Source organism: Bufo bufo, chromosome 6, assembly GCF_905171765.1.
Source record: "Bufo bufo chromosome 6, aBufBuf1.1, whole genome shotgun sequence".
NCBI classification, from domain to species: Eukaryota; Metazoa; Chordata; class Amphibia; order Anura; family Bufonidae; genus Bufo; species Bufo bufo.
The window spans coordinates 70,361,279-70,382,017 of NC_053394.1; the positions used below are offsets into that span (position 1 = coordinate 70,361,279).

At 46.6% G+C, this 20,739-nt stretch overlaps 1 protein-coding gene across 2 annotated transcripts in view; it reads left to right on the forward strand.

The window, feature by feature from the left end:
- The first annotated feature begins 3,014 nt into the window (after positions 1 to 3,014).
- Positions 3,015 to 20,739, forward strand: part of SUFU (SUFU negative regulator of hedgehog signaling) — a 46,855-nt gene continuing 29,130 nt past the window's right edge. For both annotated transcript variants that reach the window (XM_040434999.1, XM_040435000.1), the window contains exons 1-2: positions 3,015 to 3,347; positions 7,233 to 7,367. In XM_040434999.1, coding sequence (XP_040290933.1) covers positions 3,199 to 3,347; positions 7,233 to 7,367 — 284 coding nt within the window. In that variant the 5' untranslated portion in view covers positions 3,015 to 3,198. The remainder of the gene's footprint in view (positions 3,348 to 7,232; positions 7,368 to 20,739) is intronic.

Here is a 20,739-nt window from a genome sequence, read left to right on the forward strand (position 1 = left end):
AACTCTGAGTACAGATAATGTAGTAGATGTCTCCTGCAGTCCTATGTAACACCACAGATAACACAGTGATAACTCTGAGTAGCGGTAATGTAGTAGATGTCACCTGCAGTCCTATGTAACACCACAGATAACACAGTGATAACTCTGAGTACAGATAATGTAGTAGATGTCACCTGCAGTCCTATGTAACACCACAGATAACACAGTGATAACTCTGAGTAGAGGTAATGTAGTAGATGTCACCTGCAGTCCTATGTAACACCACAGATAACACAGTGATAACTCTGAGTAGCGGTAATGTAGTAGATGTCACCTGCAGTCCTATGTAACACCACAGATAACACAGGTGATAACTCTGAGTACAGATAATGTAGTAGATGTCACCTGCAGTCCTATGTAACACCACAGATAACACAGTGATAACTCTGAGTAGAGGTAATGTAGTAGATGTCACCTGCAGTCCTATGTAACACCACAGATAACACAGTGATAACTCTGAGTAGCGGTAATGTAGTAGATGTCTCCTGCAGTCCTATGTAACACCACAGATAACACAGGTGATAACTCTGAGTACAGATAATGTAGTAGATGTCACCTGCAGTCCTATGTAACACCACAGATAACACAGTGATAACTCTGAGTAGAGGTAATGTAGTAGATGTCACCTGCAGTCCTATGTAACACCACAGATAACACAGTGATAACTCTGAGTAGCGGTAATGTAGTAGATGTCTCCTGCAGTCCTATGTAACACCACAGATAACACAGTGATAACTCTGAGTACAGATAATGTAGTAGATGTCTCCTGCAGTCCTATGTAACACCACAGATAACACAATGATAACTCTGAGTAGCGGTAATGTAGTAGATGTCACCTGCAGTCCTATGTAACACCACAGATAACACAGTGATAACTCTGAGTAGCGGTAATGTAGTAGATGTCTCCTGCAGTCCTATGTAACACCACAGATAACACAGTGATAACTCTGAGTAGCGGTAATGTAGTAGATGTCACCTGCAGTTAGGGTCGCCACTGGCTTCACCCAAGAAAGCCGAACCTCACCAGCCACGCCCCCAAACTGATACACCACGCCCACCTCAGTGAAGACACGCCCCCCCCCATGTCAGCCATCATGCCCCCATGTCAGCCCCCCATGTCAGTCATCAGCCCCCCATGTCACATTTCTCCCCCTCCATGGCACATCACCCCCTCCTTTTTACATCACCCACATGACCCCTATTGCATCACATTTCTCCCCCCCCCCCCCCCCCCCATGGCACATTCCTCCCCCTCCATGGCACTGCCACTGGAGCTGACCTACCACTCCAGTCGGCAGTCTGGCTGTGTGTGACTCACAGACTCCCAGCATGAGTCGCCACGCCAGTCACCCCCCCTGACCAGCCATGCTCACTCACGTGCTGCTCTGTGAGTGAGCTGCCGCCGGGGCCGCACGCACGGCACACACGGCACACACGCACGAGGCGCAGATGCGCAGGCTGGGGCGGGCACCCAGAGGAAGGTTTCAAATCGAAACGCGCGTCGGGGTGTGCAGTCTTCCTGTGGATTTGCTACCTTTAACATACGGTATGTGACCTCATTTTTTCTATCCGCTTGTTTAATGTATTTCTTTGCGGTTTTGGCCTCTTGAACAAACATTCACCATGTTTTTCTGCCATTTTTTGTAGCTTGCACATGCACTTTATTATCCGCTGCATACGGTTGAATATATATATATATATATATATATATATATATACTCAAAGACCCACACTGGAGAGTTGCCATCCTCTTTTCTGCTCATATTGCAGCTTGCACTTTATACTTGATGATATTACCTGCACTCTCATTAATAGTGGATACTTTTCCAATATATGTCTTATATGGCAGTCTTCTGACTTATAGGCGCTTATGCTTAGGTCACTTGCCTCATTACATTGTTGTCCTCTACAAACTCTCCCAGGATTGTACTGCACTTTTTGCATTTGTCTGTCATCTCTTTTGTATGTTTTAAATTATATATCCAATAAAATAATATTTTTATAGCTTAGGTAGTTCTCAGTGTCTTTTATAGGTTCTCTAGTTGTTTCTGAGTTAAGCTCTTGTGAGTGGCTTTACTGTTGCTTTACGCTATTCCTTATAACCTATTTTTGTATTGTACAGATAATGTAGTAGATGTCACCTGCAGTCCTATGTAACACCACAGATAACACTGAGTAGAGATAATGTAGTAGATGTCACCTGCAGTCCTATGTAACATCAAGGATAACAGAGCAATAACTCTGAGCAGATGTCACCTGCAGTCCTATGTAACACCACAGATAGATAATTGATATTCACACATTAATGAGCCCACAGACAGCGCACGCCCCTAATTCAATGACATGTGAAAGAGGCCTCAGACTTTGGCGCTGCGGCAGGCCAGAACGGCGGATTGGAGGGGTGCTGGACCCCCACTGCTGTGATAACAGGGTCGGCTATCTATATCTGTAGCCCAGAGAACCCCCTTAAACTCATTTTACTGTATTTTAAGAACCAGCAAACCCCTTTGACTCAGTATGTGGAGTAGTTTTTTCAATATGCAGCATTTTAAAAATTCTGACTGATCAATCTCATAAAAAGCAAATGATCACACACAGAAACAAGCTACACTGATGAAAAGCAGTGCTAAACTGAGACAAAGATGGCATTGTAGCAGAGCTGAGTTTGTCATTATTGATATCACGGTTTATTTTGTTTGAGCGTTTCCTCCACAAGCTTGTATGTAACACACTGTGCTATCCCATCTCAGTAAAGGCGGGTGCAAAAGAAACGACACATTCAGCTCTGCTACATCTGCAATCATAACTCTTTTCTAACCAACAACATGACTCCCGCCCCAGGCCGGCGACTACAAACTTAGACTGTGAACTGCGCTGCGATTGGCTGCGTTGCTAGCCAATGAGGTGGAAGAAAAGTGCCGGGGGAACAACCTAACAACGTTCGTGATTGGAAAACTGTTCAGCCAATGGGAAGAGTCGCTCGGTAAAGGACCACCGTCTGCTCTCCAGCTACAGGCTGTGGGGCGCTTCTCTGGAGACTTCTCCCGGGGATCGCTTGGAGGGGACGGCGCCGTTCACACCGGACATTGCTGGTGGCTGTGGTTTCTCTCATCCCGAAAACCCCGTGTATCTGACCGCTGCCGAGCCGTCCGGAGGGGGATGGAAGAGATGCGGCCTAGCGGCGGCCCCGCGTCCCAGCCCTTCCCCACCCTCTTCCCTCCTGGGCTCCATGCTATCTATGGAGAGTGCCGGCGCCTGTACCCGGAGCAGCCCAATCCCCTGCAGGTCACCGCTATCGTCAAGTACTGGTGAGTCCAGCTGTGTCCTGGCGGCACCGGTGTGTGGCGCCCTCTGGTGGGCTCAGGGTGTAATAGCTGTTACAGGGGGCTCTCAGTGATTAGCATAGAAGTCAATGGAAATGGGTATCTACTGAGGGATCCAGTCAATGCTAGCGGTGCAGGAGCCTCCAGAGGAACCAAAGCGACTAGAAATTGAGTATTTGTCGCCTTTTTCTATTTCTGTGTGATGTCTGTAACAGGGAATTGTAGTGCTCCAACTCCCAGCATGCCCTCAGAACATGCTGGTGGTTGTAGTTACCTGTCTACCCTTGAGAAACTGTCGTTGACTACTTAGAGATCTGTGGTGCGGCTCCTTACTGGGGAATTACAAATGGATTCTGTCGCCGTCATTGAGAATATCAGAAGTCTTCATCAGTCCCACCGACGGCTAGATGCCATGGGCTCTAATGGTCTTCTTCAGTCACTGATCTCTTTGGAGACGGGTACACGGAGCTGACTCTTAGATTGGGGCGGCAGATGTTGGCTCGGCGTCCGCAGGTTATAACCCTGTTCACACCATGCACGTCGCCTCTGAGGCTCCTGTAGAGAATCTTGCCTCAGGACGCTTCTCAGTATTTGGAGCTTAGGGTCCACCAGGTGAAATCTGAGCCTCCTTACGGCCATTGTTGGAGACACCCTGCCCCTGGGCGTGGGCTTGTTACTGGAGCATCACGGACAGCACGCGTTTCCCCTGATCTTAGGCGTCTTTCACGTGTCCGTGAGCGTGATGATGTCCGTTATAGGAGGGTCAGTGTCTTATCAGTGAAGGGTTTTCTTTTTTTGTTCTGTATTTCACATGCACCGCTACACTGAGGCCTGAATTTCCAGAGCATGTCCTACCAATGGTCTGTGAAAACCACTGACAGAAGATGGACGGCATCCGTCTTCTCTCTGGCTTTCATGGACCCATAGACTTCAATGGGCGTGTTTGGTTCATGGCATGAATCGGAGTGCTGCCTTGTTTTTCCACTGGCCCACGGTTCATATAAAATCACTGATGTGTGACTCTACAGATTAAGGGCTCTCTCACACATCAGTAAATCACATACATGTTCTCCCCGGACAGCGCACGTATCCATCTGTTTTATTCATGCGTCCCTGGTTTTCCACTGACCATGGGACCAACAGAGTGCACATGCAACAGGTCAGCTTTGGGTACAGCTGCTGAGGGTACTTTCACACTTGCGGCAGAGGATTCCATCGCCGGAACTGCCTGCCGGATCCGGCAATCCGGACGCAAACTGATGGCATCTGTCAGACGGATCCTGATCCGTCTGACAAATGCATTGAAATACCGGATCAGTCTCTCCGGTGTCATCCTGAAAAACGGATCCGGATATATATATTTGCATTTTTAAAGGCCTGCACATGCGCAGACCGGGAAGCCGGATCCGTTTTGCCTGAACACTTAATGCCGGATACGGCATTAATACATTTTAATGTAAATTAATGCTGGATCTGGCATTCCAGCAAGTGGCCGGAGAGAAAACTGCAGCATGCCAAATACCGTAAGAGGGACTGAACTGATGCATACTGAACGGATTTCTCTCCATTCAGAATGCATTAGGATAAAACTGATCAGTTCTTTTCCGGTATTGAGCCCCTAGGACGGAACTCAATGCCGGAAAACAAAAGCGCTAGTGTGAAAGTACCCTGACAGATGCTTTTTTTTACACGGGCCGAGGATCGGGGCAGCTATCGGGAAGGGACATGGACGCTGGTGCCCAGTAATCACCCTGTGTAAGGCTACTTTCACACTAGTGTTATTCTTTTCCGGCATTAAGTTCCGTCCTAGGGACTCAATACCGGAAAAGAACTGATCAGTTTTATCTTTATGCATTCTGAATGGAGAGTAATCCGTTCAGGATGCATCAGTTCAGTCCCTCTTATACGGTATTTGGCCGGAGAAAATACCGCCGCATGCTGCAGTATTTTCTCCAGCCAAAATTCCGGAACGCTGGATCCGGCATTCATTTCCATTGAAATGCATTAATGCCAGATCTGGTACCAAGTGTTTTGGCAAAATGGATCCGGTTTCCCGGTCTGCGCATGCACAGACCTTTAAAAATGCGAGAAAAAAAAATACTCTATCCGTTTTTCCAGATGACACCGAAGAGACGGATCTGGAATTTCAATGCATTTGTCAGATGGATCCGGATCCGTCTACAAATGCTATCCGTTTCTATACGGATTTCCGGATCCGGAAGGCAGTTCCAGCAACAGAACTGCCGGCTGGATCCTCACAACGCAAGTGTGAAAGTACCCTGATTGTGCTACTGATCACCCGACAAACAAGCAGACGCTCTTTGGGTGAGGGATGGCGTCTTCCCTGTGCCTCCAAAAATCATGTACTGTGGGCAGCATGTAAGCAGGACTCCTGTAGAATCCTGCAGAGCATTGCAGCCTGCGCATCATTTCGATTCTTACTATTAGTTCACTTATCGCCACCTCCGTCTTGTGCAATAATCTTGGTTTGTCTTGTATTTGTGACAACAGTAGTTAAGGCGGGTTGTTTAGGTCTTTGTGTGTTACCGTCCGGGGTGAATGTGATCTATTTGCTTAGCTCAATAAGAGGTGTAATTAAACACGATGGGGCCGGAGAACCTCCATTCTCCCTAATGAGCTCTGTAGTCAAGCAGCCAGTTTCTTGACAACCCCTCAATGAGTTTAGACAGCAGCTGGCCCTGTCCCTAAAGGTGACCGCTCTGGTCCTCCACCCACTTTGGGTACATTCACATAGGCTAAGGCCTTTTGCACGGTTGCACATGGACGGCTGCCGCCACGGGTCCAGACCCTTTCAACTTGAATGGGCCCATGATCCATCTGCACTGCAAAAAAATAGTTCTATTTTTTTGCGGAGCGGAGGCACAAAGAGACATCCCACGGAAGCACTCCGTAGTGATTATGAAGGGTTCTGTGCGTCCGCACCGCAGCACAGATTGCAGACCCGTTCAACTAAATGGGTCTGCATCCGTGATGCAGGGAGCACATGGCCGGTGCCCCCATATTGCCACAGTACGGGCAACGGCCGCGTGCGTGAGGACTAAGGCTCCATTCACACATCCGTAGTGCATTGCGGATCTGCAATACACCAGGCCGGCACCCCCATAGAAATGCCTATTCTTGTCCGCAATTACATAGTGTGCTCTCCGCATCCATTCCGTCACCATAGAGAATGAATGGGTTCGCACCCGTTCAGCAATTTGTGGAACGGATGCGGACCCGTTATTACGGACGTGTGAATGGAGCCTAAGGATTCTTCCTTCCAGTTTTGCAAATGGGAAAATTCACAACATGTTAAAGGGGTTGGCCCATCCGGGACATTGATGACTTACCACTAGGATATGCTACCCATGTCAGGTAGGTGCGAGTCCCACCTCTGGGACCCACTGCTATCTCCAGAAGGGGGACCCCCAAAGTGTACAGAGAGCCGCCGCGCATGTGTGGTCACCGTCCGTTCACTGCTGCGTGTGCTCCAAAAAATAGCACAGCCGGTGCGCGGCCCTTCACTTTAGGGGGGCCCCCGTTCTCAAGGAAAATGCGGGTCCCACCTACTAACAATAGGTCCTTGATGTCCCCGATGGGCCAACCCCTTTTAATATGACAGCAGTGAAACGAAAGTGGCGCAGGAATTGACCCTCAACTCCGCAGCAGGTCGGTTCATGCCATCTCCTTTATTATTCTATCTAGTTTTGCTGTGTATTGTCTACGCTCATATCTTCCAAGCGCGTGTTTACATCCAGTAACACTATAGGTACATGTTCAGTTTTTTTACTTTTCTGTTGTACTTTGAGCAGGGTGACTCTTCACAGAAGGGAATATTGAAGTAGTGTCCTCTCTCTTCCTACCTTGCAGGTTGGGTGGACCCGATCCGCTGGACTATGTGAGCATGTACCGTAATCTGGGCAGCCCCGCACTCGATGTTCCTGAGCACTGGCATTATGTCAGCTTTGGGCTGAGTGATTTGTATGGAGACAACAGAGTGCATGAGTAAGTGACCATGGGAACATTGCTTCTGGATATCTCTCTTTACCCCCGACCAGGGGTCGGCAGCCTCCGGCCTTCCAGATGTTGTGACGCTGCAATTCCCAGAATGTAAACCAGCTCAGCTATTCTCAGAACTGCCATGGGAATGAGTGGAGCATGCTGGGATTTGTAGTTTCACAACAGCTGGAGGTTCCTGACTCCTTCTCTAGATGCATCAAATTATTATTATTTTTTTCTTCCCAGTAATATCTTTTTATATTGAAATCTTGCCACATATATTGCTATTATTATTATTATTATTTTTTTTGTAAGATCTTCCGCTGTGTTAGCCGCTAAGAAAGTGCCCGCTGCCCTTGTGAGTCAGCCCTTCCATGGTTTACATAGTCACCCATTTGTTGTCTGAGATGATTAAAAATGGTTGGCAGCAGTGATGACGTGACACGTTTTTATGGGGGGGGGAGAGGGGAAAATCGAAAGGCAGGATCCTTTTGGATCCACTTAAAGGGGTTATCCGAGTTAATAAAAAAAAACAAAAAAAAAAACACTTAAAATCCATCAGGCTATACATATAATTTGGTTAAGCTAGATTTCATCAAGTTAAAGCCCATATTTGCACCTTTTCATGGTCCTGTCATTGCTTTGTTTACATGCTGAAGTACATGCTGAGGGGGCGTATAACAACAAAGCCTGAGCTCTGCCTCATGAATATTTCTGGGCGTGAACAACCTGACCTTTCCCTCACCCTGCTCTGCACTTTGCATAAAAATAAAAAATACACACACAGGGCAGAAGATCTTCCTGTCACATTGCAGCTGTACAGTAGAGATGGGAAGTTCGGATCTTTTTCATGAATCGGATCTTCGGTTCACTTCCTGAGCCGGCAGAAGCAAGTGAACTGAAGATCAATGCGCATGCTCAGCTCATCGAATCTTCGGTTCACTTGCTGAGTCGGCTCTCAAGTGAACCGAAGGTTAGGAGGGACTCGCTCCTGGCAAACACAGCTCTGCTGCAGTGAATGCAGTGGAGCAGACTGTGATGTAGTGGCTATAGTTATTGCAGGGACTCGGATAATTGTCTGAGAGTTTATTAATCAAAAGAATCGTGTCACCGAGTCCCTGCCAGGCTTCCTGCTCTGCTACATGCTATACTACACACCCTGTACACACACAGCTCTGCTACATGCTATACTGCACACCCTGTACACACACAGCTCTGCTACATGCTATACTGCACACCCTGTACACACACAGCTCTGCTACATGCTATACTGCACACCCTGTACACACACAGCTCTGCTACATGCTATACTGCACACCCTGTACACACACAGCTCTGCTACATGCTATACTAATGACTCCAGCGCTACCATGAATTTTTGATTAATCAAGTGGATGTGCGCTTGCAAAATGCCGCACAAACCCTCATCCAGCTGATTTCTGTGTGGCCGCATCACTTGCGGTGCAGCCTCTTCACTTCCGGTATAGAGCTCTGGCAAGGTATAGAAATTTTCCAGAACACCGGCAGTGTAAAATAACTAAAGGACGGATTTGTCCTTCCGGTCTGCGCATGCGCAGACCGGGAATACTGAGAAAAAGACTGCCAGAGGGATCCGTCCATCCACATGGCAAGTGGATCGACGGATCCATCCTTCCGTCTACGAATGCACCGAATCTGTTCTTGCAATGCATTTCTAGACGGATCCGCACACGGATTAGTCTACAAATGTTGGCAGTTGACAAACCGATCGGCAGATCCGGCAGGCAGCTCCGACTACGGAACTGCCTGCCGGATCACACTAAGGCTCCATTCACACGTACGTTGTGTGTTGCGGATCCGCAACACACCCGCCCGGCACCCCTATAGAAATGCCTATTCTTGTCCGCAAGCTGCGAACAAGAATAGGACATGTTCTATCTTTTGCGGAGCTGCGCACCTGAAGATCGGGGCCGCGCTCCGCAAATGTGGACAGCACACTGTGTGCTGTACGCATCCATTCCGTCACCATAGAAAATGAATGGGTCCGCACCCGTTCCGCAAAATTGCGGAACGAATGCAGACCCATTTGCGGATGTGTGAATGGAGCCTAAGGGTACTTTCACACTAGAGGCAGGATCGATCCAACAGGTTCACCCTGTCAGATCCGCCCTGCCGCTATTTGGCTGTGCCGCTGGACTGCCGCTCTGTCCCCATTGACTATAAAGGGGACGGTGGTGGAGCTATGGCGCAGCATGGCAGTGCACAGCGAGCTGCCGCTTGACTAAAAGTACTGGATTTCCGACTTTTTAGGGTACTTTCACACAGCATTAGTGTGATCCGGCAGGCAGTTCCATCATCGGAGCTGCCTGCCGGATCCGCCAATCAGTGTGACAACTGACAGCATTTGTAGACGGATCCAGGTGCGGATCCGTCTAGAAATGCATTGTAATAACGGATCTGTCTATCTGCTTGTCATGCGGATGGACGGATCCCTCTGGCAGTCTTTTTCACAGTATTCCCGGTTTGTGCATGCGCAGACCGGAAGGACGGATTCGTCCTTCAGTTGTTTTGCAACGCCGTATCCGCAAGGCAGCTCTATCGTCGGAGCAGCGTGCCTGCTGGATCCGCTGATCAGTGTGACAACTGACAGCATTTGTACACGGATCCAGGTGCGGATCCGTCTAGAAATGCATTGCAATAACGGATCCGTCCAGCTGCACGGCCAAATAGCGGCAGGGCAGATCCGACAGGGTGAACAGCCTGTCGGATACGTCCTGCCGCTAGTGTGAAAATATCATTAGCATTATCTGTATCTAAGCGATATCTATATTATTCAAATTTATATTCAATATGGATATTGCTTAGATAAATACATATATTGGTGGCAGATAAGGATTTTATATAGCTGAATAATAATGATGTTGATAATAATAATGATGGCCAATTATTTATTTATATTTCCCAGGGGGTGTTCAATGTGTACTAGTGGGGGGGGGGAGGACCAGGGCTGTAATAACGATCCCCAGATGCAGAGGGGAACGTTTACAAACTGCCACCTCTAGCCCCAGTGAATGCAGGAGGGACAAACTTACCCTGTGCTGCTGGAGAAGAGATCACCTCGGCTCTGGTATGTACTGCGCATGAGCGATCGCATACCAGAGCCGAGGCAGTGTGAAGAGCTGGAGGGGGGAGGGCACCAGAGGCTCTGACGTCTCGTTTACAGAGCCTGGACACTCCCTCAAGCAGGGAGAAGCTTGTAAACGAAACGTCATCAGCAGAGCAGGCTTGCTGAGGTCGGGGGTCACATGACCCTGAACTGGCCAAATAGTGATAGGTTATGAAAGTGATTTTAATAAACTTTCACTGGACTACAATAAAAGCATTTAGAATAGATTTATTTAAGTCGGATAACCCCTTTAAGGCTTTGGCTAAACATTTCATGTGTGTTTCCAGCCTAAGGCCTCATGCACACAACCATGTTTTCAGTTCACGTCCGATCCGCATTTATTGCAGCTTCCACGTGGACCCGTTTCCTTCTGCGGGACCGCAGAAAATACAGACGGCATCCAGATGTTATCCTTGCAGTGAAAACAATCACATCTGGCCCTGTCAAAGTGGAGAGGGTGCAGAGAGAGCAGAGCCTCTAGGTGTAATGGTAACGCCCCCGTTGCTCCTAGAGGATCATTTGCATATATTAAAACATCATTTCTCTCAGCAAGGCGGCACATATGAACATGGGACCAACACAGACGCCTTCAGCTGCCAAGTGCACATGTAACAGGTCAGCCAGTGTCATAGGTACAAATCTGCTGACAGATGCCCTTTAATCCTAAGAGTCAGTTCACACGGCAGATTTTTTAGCGTGTTACGCATGTAAAATGTGTCACAGCCTCTCATTAATTTGAATGGGAGTGAGCACTTGCTTCTTTTTTTACACGTGTACAAAAGACGCCGCATGCCCTCTCTTAGGGCAGAATCGGCGCAGATTTTCCCAATCAAATTATTAGGGAGCAGAAAAAAAACCGCACCATTTGCGATGTGCGCGCACACAGGTATTTTTGCGTGTAAACGTGCCAAAAACACTTGTGGGAAAAGTACTATAGAATTTAATAAAGTTTTGAATAATTATTTTTATTTTTTTTAAAGGGGGAGTGTAGTTTTCTTTGTTTTGGTACATAAAAGTGCAATTCTAAATATGTTCACTAAAATTTTCATTGAAAAGCGCATTTCATTTCTACGTACTTTAATGTGATTTATTGGAGCTCATAGTGAACATACGGATGTGCTATTTTGGTGTCTGGGATGAAGAAGGGTGGAGTCTCTATGGTTGACATGGAAACCAAGCTGTGGAGTCTAAAAAAAACTAATATTTTGAAAATCAGCCGTGTGAACTGACTGTAAGTTCTTCACAAAACGTTTTATTTTTTTATATTCTACTATTACGAGTGCTGGGAGAATGCGCTGGATGCCTGCGCTCTTAGATGACGTCATCTACTGGATGTGCTTCTAGGAGGGACCTGTATATGGTGGGAGCTTGGTCATAGTTTTTGATGAGCTGCTGTATCTTCTGTAGCTCCGGCCAGCCACCATCCCATCTCTTTCTATTAACAGATTAGTTCAAAACAGGAAAGTAAGTCAGGTTTTTATTTTAAATTATTATTTTCTTTTTGTGTGTGCACATTGTGTCTTGCGTTGCTGGATTCCGGCAAACTGTATTCAAACGGGCACCATTTGTAGATGGATCCGTCTCACAAATGCATTGCAATACTGGATCCGTCTCTCCGGTTGTCATCCGGAAAAACGGATCCAGTATTTATCATTTTTAAAGGTCTTTGCAGACCGCAAAACCGGATCAGTTTTGCCGGAACACTTGGTGCATTAATACGTTTCAATGTAAAATAATGCCGGATCCGGAATTCCAGCAAGTGTTCCGTAATTTTGGACTGAGAAGATACCACAGCATGCTGCAGTATTTTCTCCGTCCAAAAACCGCACAGTGACTGAACTGAAGACATCCTGAACAGATTGCTCTCCATTCAGAATGCATGGGGATAAAACTGCTCAGTTCTTTTCCGGTATTGAGCCCCGAAGACGGAACTCAAAGCCGGAAAAGAAAAACGCTAGTGTGAAAGTAGCCTGAAGAACAAAACTGCCAGTAGCAAAAAACAAAACACTTGTGTGATCAGCTTTTCATTCCCCATAGACCTTCAGCTAATATCTGGAGAAGTTGTTCTTGCTGCATAAAAACACAACTATTAAAACGATGTATGAAGCCATCTTTATTGTACTAAGAGCAATGTAAAGGGTTTCTCTCACTTCAGCTAATGGCATTTATCATGTAGAGAAAGTTAATACAAAGCACTTACTAATGTATTGTGATTGTCCATATTGCCTCCTTTGCTGGCTGGATTCATTTTTCCATCACATTATACACTGCTCATGTCCAGGGATTACAGCCGCCACTGAAATGCAGATATGCGGTGGCCGAGACAGGAGCCGCTGCACATGCATGTCTGTGTGAGCTCCCACTGTCCGGCCCACCAGAGAGAGCGCTGCTTTTTCCTATGGTGTCAGCATGTCCACCGCTGCTGTATTGCAGGGTAGTTGTAACCCCTGAATATGACCAGTCTATAATGTGATGGAAAACTGAATCCAGCCAGCAAAGGAGGCAATATGGACAATCGCAATACATTAGGAAGTGCCTTGTATTAACTTTCTCTACAGGATAAATGCCATTTGCTGAAGTGAGAGAAACCCTTTAAAGGAAATGTGTCACTGAAAATGTTATCTGCCAGTTAAAACCAAATAGTGACACATCTCCTTTTTGTTTTCTCATTTTCTGATTATTATTATTATTATTATTGTTATTTTCTGAACATGATTATGGGGGCGGCCATATTTCCTGAGCTGTTCTTAACAGCATTAAGAAAACTGCTTTACGGCAGCCCCATGGGCCATAGACACAATGGTCAGGAGGAAACCTCAGTGACCTCTTTTGGTCATTGTACAGGGAAAGAATAGATAAGCTCCTGTGTTATCTACACACAGAGGTAATATCATTACAGGCAGGATTAGAATGACAGATAAGGCTACTTTCACACCTGCGTTAGGTGCGGATCCGTCTGGTATCTGCACAGACGTATCCGCACCTATAATGCAAACGCTTAGATCCGTTCAGAACGGATCCGTTTGCATTACCATGAACAAAAAAAAAAATATATATATATTTTTTTTATTTTTTATTTTTTTTTGTTCATGATAATCCAAACGGATCCGTTCTGACTTTTCATTGAAAGTCAATGGGGGACGGATCCGTTTGAAAATTGAGCCATACTGTGTCATCTTCAAACGGATCCGTCCCCATTGACTTACATTGTAAGTCTGGACGGATCCGTTTGCCTCCGCGCGGCCAGGCGGACTCTCGAACGCTGCAAGCAGCGTTCAGGTGTTTCCGCCTGCTGAGCGGAGGACAAACGGTGCCAAACTGATGCATTCTGAGCGGATCCGCCTCCATTCAGAATGCATTAGGGCTGGACAGATCCGTTCGGGGCCGCTTGTGAGAGCCTTCAAACGGAGCTCACAAGCGGAGCCCCGAACGCTAGTGTGAAAGTAGCCTAAGAAGGTAACTGAGGCACAGATCAAGAAGTGGCGACTATTATTAGGCTTAGTGGTCCTAGTGAAAACTGCAGGATGTTATGTTTTTGTTTGTTATAAACATAAATATTTATAATGGAAAATTAAATACAAAATCAAAAATTCTTAAAATATTTTCTGATGACACTTTTTCTTTAATGACTATATGGACTCTAGCCATGACTATGAAGCTGGCTGAAAGATCTTGTTTGAGGAGTCATTGATGAAGCAGGGCATACACTGTAGATTTTGGATAACTTGGGCCCCCTGCAGACGAGTGATCGGAAACTTTTCCGTCTTCTGGCTAGAATTATGGATGATTTTTACACTGACTGCTCATGGATGGAGTCTGTGTGGTTGTTTTTTTCCATCGGGCCCATTCATCTGAGCGAGGCTTCTGGGGAAAGAAAAATAGACAACAGTAGAAAAATTGCCCCTGTGATGGTCCTGCTCGTTTTGATTTGGGTGTTCAGACCGGGAGCTGTAAGTTTTAACCTCGGACGGCGCCGGGATGGAAAGTGTTAGGCCTCTTTCAGACGGGCGTTGCGGGAAAATGTGCGGGTGCGTTACGGGAACACCCGCGATTTTTCAGCGTGAGTGCAAAACATTGTAATGCGTTTTGCACTCGCGTCAGAAAAATCACGCATGTTTGGTATCGGTGTTCTGTAGATTGTATTATTTTCCCTTATTACATGGTTATAAGGGAAAATTATAGCATTCTGAATGCATAGTAAAATGGTGCTGGAGGGGTTAAAAAAATAATAATTTAACTCGCCTTAATCCACTTGATCGCGCAGCCCGGCATCTCCTTCTGTCTCCTTTGCTGAACAGGACCTGTGGTGACGTCACATGATCCGTCACATATGTGATGACCGGAGTGATGTCAGCAAAGGAGACAGAAGAGAAGCCGGCTGCACGAGCAAGTGGATTAAGGTGAGTTAAATTATTATTTTTTTAACCCCTCCAGCACCATTTTACTATGCATTCTGTATTCAGAATAATAATGATCGGGTCTCCATCCCGATCGTCTCCTAGCAACCGTGCGCGAAAATCGCACCGCATCTGCACTTGCTTGCGATTTTCAGGCAACCCCATACACTTCTATGGGGCCTGCGTTGCGTGAAAAACGCACAAAGAGGAGCATGCTGCGATTTTCACGCAACGCACAAGTGATGCGTGAAAATCACCTCATGTGCACAGCCCCATAGAAATGAATGGGTCGGTATTCAGTGCGGGTGCAATGCGTTCAACTCTCGCATCGCATCCGCGCGGAATACTCGCCCGTGTGAAAGGGGCCTTAACGTCGCATCGTTCGTCTGAACGTGGCCTTAGACTATTCTTTGCAACCTGAAATGGTCAGCTTCAGCAGAGAGCGACTTGCTAATGCGCCCAGCCTGTTCCCTGCAGATGTTTTAATGTTGGCAAATTGTGCAGCCATTCCAGAAGTGGCTGCGGAGGCTCTGCCAGGACGTGTATATTGTGTGAGGCACTGAGGGAGCCGTACGTGGGGGGTTGTCTTCTCCGAGGCCTTTGTGAACAGCTTGAGGTCACAGAGTAATGCGCTGCTCAGTGTATGTCTCGCTCCCCAGGAAGCCTGGCACTTCTCTGCTGTCAGGACGAGGGGGGGCACTTCTTCACATGTCCTCCGGCCGAGGGCTGCAAAATCTACATGAGAATCTACTCTCTGGCCATGATCATACTGTGAAAAGGGGAAAGAGAATCATTTGTTTTGCTTTCCTATGAAGTTGGCATTAGGTCCAGGCTGGATGACGACTTACCTCGTGTGGTGTTTGAGACACAAAGCGATTTTATATTTTTTTCCTATTGTATAAACTGAAACATTTTCCTTTCTTGCCCTGAACTATTGGAAAATCTCCACACTGTCAGTTTACACTGACTTTTTTATGGTAGTAGCTATGTCGCATTAAAGTTTGTCAGCCGCAACCTTTTGTAACCAAAACATAAATTTCTAGCCATTCATGTTCGAGGGGGGGGGAGTTTAGTTTTTTTTTTTATTTATTTACCCTTAAAAAGCATAGTTTTGTTTTTCAGAAACCTGCGTGCTTATCTGTGTCGCCGCAGGTGGACCTGGTGTGGGCGTCTCGACTAACCAAAATATGCAGAGCTCGGGCTTCCTTTACATTTGCACTGTAGGCCTTATTAAAAATGTCATTAGATTTAGGCCCCTTTCACGCGACCTTGTCAAATTGCGGACTGCAAACCACGGATCCACAAAGCATGGACAGCAGCTGTGTGCAGCCCCATTGACTTCAGTGGATCCGTAATATGCAGCCAAAGGTAGGATGTGTCCTATCTCTCGCGGGGTGGCCGCACTGACCTGGAAGGGCCAATTTAACTCCCTAATTGGCCTCTCTTTTGATAGCTGCACCGTCGTGCCTCTAGTTACGTGACCTCGCTGTATATGACTTGGATCAGTGACCTTTCGTGTTGTAATCTCATGTGCCCCTCCTGGCTTTCACAGCTCAGAGGAGCGGTCGTGTTATCAGTGGCACATTTAGGAAAATATATGAAGACTGGTGTGAGATACACCTGATTTGTTAAGGGGCATCTCTGCCCTGCTGGGCGCCAGGAACCGAAGTCTACGCCAGCTACAGGCTTCAGACTTCAGCTATAACTTCTGCCACATTCAGGCGAAAGTTATAGTAAATGCGTTGGGCGGCGCAAAGCCACGTTCTCTGTTCTTGTGGCGTTGTGTTCAGGAGGAACGCCACGGAGCTTATCATGAGAAATGTATTTTGGGCACTGAAGTTAGGTGACGCCTTTAACAGGAAGAATAGCTTTATATTTACTTTATGATCCCGTTAGAACCGCAAAACTTGACAGATCCCATATAACTCTGGATAGGCCATCCGTGTTCGATTGGTGTGGATCCCAGTTCTTGGCCGATCATCAGAATGAAGGGGCCAGAGCAGAGTGCCCCTTGTATGGTGTGCCTCATTATCCTAACCTCACATCAACCTCAAGACAATCCAGTTTTAGGACCTCTTTCAATTACCCGGGGCAGAGATACTGGAGGAGCAGATATGTCCGTGCATTAGACGGCTCGCAGTGAGTAGCCTGATCATGGTAGGTTTCATTTCCCCTGTTGAGGTGATCCAGCGGAATTGGTTCGGAGTTCTCCAGAAGTTACAGCCGATCACAGCTGGTCCCTGCAGAATGGCCCCATGATCAGCTGACTTTTGGGCATCCCTGCTAACAGAAAAAGTGGATCGTGGTAACTGATTCACCACTTTCCAGCAGGAGAACTTGGTTGCATCAGTCAGAACATTTGGTGGACACGCTTCATAAAGTTTCTGGTTTGGTAGTTGGCATTTAATCCTCCAAGAATTTGAGCTCAGGATAAAGTTTCTCCCAATCAAGAAAAACACGTCTATTGTGAGGGAAACGTTTATGTGACTGGGGACACGTGATCATGGATGTTCATCAGGGGTTTCCTAGGGAAGTGTTGGGTAGTCTATGTAATGAGCGGCTGGTGGGACATTTTATACTGCTAATGTCCGATCACTGGAGGAAAATCATCCAGTTACTACCAGCGTGTCTGGTGAAAAATGTAATGAACATCACATTTATAACGTCCGTGCACGCCTTTGAGAGCATAAATAAAAAATGGTTTGTGATTGTGAGGGGTTGTCCTACACAAATAAAAGGAGTGACCGGCAGGAAAGTGTCAAATAACGCACCGTGGTTCTCGATCCCACACTTCTGTTATTGCTCAGTGGTCATGTGCCTTTTGTACACTCGTCACCGCTGAGGACAGACATAAGGATGTTTGGTCATGTTTTTGACACCTGGTTTCCCGCACCGTGGCTCAGTGGTTAGGTCCTGGGTTCGAATCCGACTAAGGACAACATCTGCATGGAGTCTGTATGTTCTCCCTGTGTTTGTGTGGGTTTCCTCCGGGTGCTCCGGTTTCCTCCCACACTCCAAAGACATACGGATGGGGACAGTGTGATGCTAATGTCTGTACCGCGCTGCGGAATATGTCAGATCTATAGAAGTGAGGTTTTTTTGCAGCAGCAGCACTTTTCCTGACTATTATATTGCTTTTATTTTTTTCCCATGTACAGATGGATGGTTATTTTAGTTGCCTAATGCCAAATAAAAGAGTGTCTTCAAATTATAACCTTAAAATCGTGATTTTTATTTTTATAATGGCTTTTTTTTTTTTTTTTTTTTTTACTTTCCATGTCACTATCTATATTTCGAAAAAAAAAAAAATTCGAATGGCTTAATCACAAGCTGACACTTCATTTTTGTATAGAGTTTACATTTCATTAGAATGACAATGACAGGGCAACATTGGATCCACCATTCACACTAGAGCCTGTATAACACTGCCTGATTTTTCGGCAGATAATAGATATCATGCGACCGCATATTAGCGATCAGCTTGCAATGTAAGGCCTCATGCACACGGCCTTTCCGTTTTTTTGCGATCCGTAAATTGCGGATCCCCAAAACACGGAAGCCGCCTGTGTGCCTTCCTCAATTTGCGGAACAGAACAAGCGGCCCATTGTAGAAATACCTAGAATAGGACATGCTATATATTTTTTTTTTTTTTGCCGGGCCACAGAATGGAGCAACGGATGCGGACAGCGCACTGAGTGCTGTCCGCATCTTTTGCGGCCCTGTTGAAGTGAATGGGTCCGCACCCGAGCCACAAACTGCGGCTCGGATGCGGCCCACAACAACGGTCGTGTGTGTATGAGGCCTAATACTACCGCCAATTCAGATCTTGTGACATGCTAAATTATTGTTTGCAGATCGTGGTGTCTAGTAATGATCTACTGCCTGTACACCACTATATACAGCATGGGGGAGGAGCGATGGCATAGCGACCGATCTTCCCCATATTGCTGAGGAGATCGCTGCATGTACTGTAATGGCGGCGGTCTCCTCCGCTAGTGAGCAGGCAGACAGTCTGCGACATCAGGCTGTGCACTACAGGCTTTTGGTCACAGCTGATCTGTTCCCTTCCCTGTACAATGACCTCTTCACAGGGCACAGAGGAAGTCTGGAAAGCTCTTACATGGGCCAATATGGCTGCTGTAAATCATATCTCTAAACAGGAAGCCTTGACATATCATTAGACCCAGTGGCTGGTGTGAAAGCTGCACAATTTCTAGGAATTTTTATTTAAATAGAGCACTGACCTTCCGAGGAGTCTGAGGCGTGCTGTCTCTGCCCTCCTTCTGACAGTGACTGTCGTGCATAGGAAAGAAACCAGTCACTTATCATCCAGAGGTGCGGGATGTCCGGACTCTAAAAGTACCGACTGCCATCACAAAAAATGAAATCTGTGGGTCTGTCACTGCACACAGTGGAGGTGGCGGTTCCCTTTAAACAATAGGTTGTTTTCTGATGAGGCGTTCCCTTTTAAAATAACGTTTTTAGTAAGTTGATTTGCCTGATGACTGGACGGACCCCTGTGTGGCTTCCTGCACATGTGCTGCGTCATCTGCTTGGAAATCCACTCGATCACGTTCTGTAAGTAAATGTTTGTTCACAGGGTGCCGGTCGGTCGGCGGCTCTGAGTGCTACATCAATACCCCCCCTTCAGCACACAGGCATAAAGCCTTCATTTACCGGGGGAGGTAGACCTCCCCTGAAGAAAGGCCGCACATATGGAAGCCTTTTCCTGCAGTGTATTTGGTTTCAGATTGTGATTTGTTTGAGTGGAGTTAACACCATCAATAAGACGGAGGCGCGGAGACCACCAACAGAGAGGGACGGGCTCTAATCTCAGCGGATAGCAATCACCCAGGCTCTTTACCCCCTCCATAACATTATTCCAATGCATTGCCGAAAGCCGCTCAGTTTCTTTTTTTTTTTTGTTGGTAGAAATCCTAGTGAATTGCATGTGGGATGTTATCTAGAATGTAACCAGAATATTTGTTACAAAAATATGGAGACATCCAGCTTCCATAAAAATCCGGAGTTTATCTATACAAAAAGATAAAAATCCATAGACAAACAAGGCTATTGCCGGTCTGTACGGCTTTTGTATAAATAAACCATGGACTCTTATGGAAGCTGGATTTTTTTTTTTTTTTTCCCTATTGTGTAAAGACTGGTACACCCGATCCAGGTGTGAGCCGCGCTTCCGGGAATTACTCGCAGCTCATCTGGACTTGTGCTTTATACTCAGAATATCTGAGAAATACTAGGGAAAATGGGGCTGCGGGACGTCTCTGTGCCGCTTATCTTTGTGGGTGATAAAGGGACAATCATTAGACGTGCCACGTCTGAAGTTGCCAGTTGCATAATACGTTGTCCTATTCATGTGAGTGGGGCTTGGCTGTACTGGCAGACACAGCTCATGGGTAGTAGGGAAAAAAGGCAATTCTGGCCGAGCCCTTTACAGAACCGCCGCTGAGGCAGTATCGTAGACTAATGTAATGGCCGGGCAGACGACGTTTTCTCAGACCTGCATAGGCCTGTGCTCAATGCATGTGAACCTTACATTTGGCATGTGCCTCAAGTTACCATATTAATTGGTTCCGGGATGACCATTGTATGTTAAAACCTTTTTTTTTTTTTTTTTTAACTTGAGAAATTGGTTCAAAAGCTCCAAAATGTCATCCAAGATGAGAGAAAATTAAGATTTAAGAAAAATAAGCAGATAACTAAAGGTGCAGATTATTGGGAACAAACGTTCCTGCGGACGCTCATTCCCAACTATCTGCCCATCTAAATATGCCACTGATCACCCGATGAATGAGGCACCCCCGATCACGGCTTCTG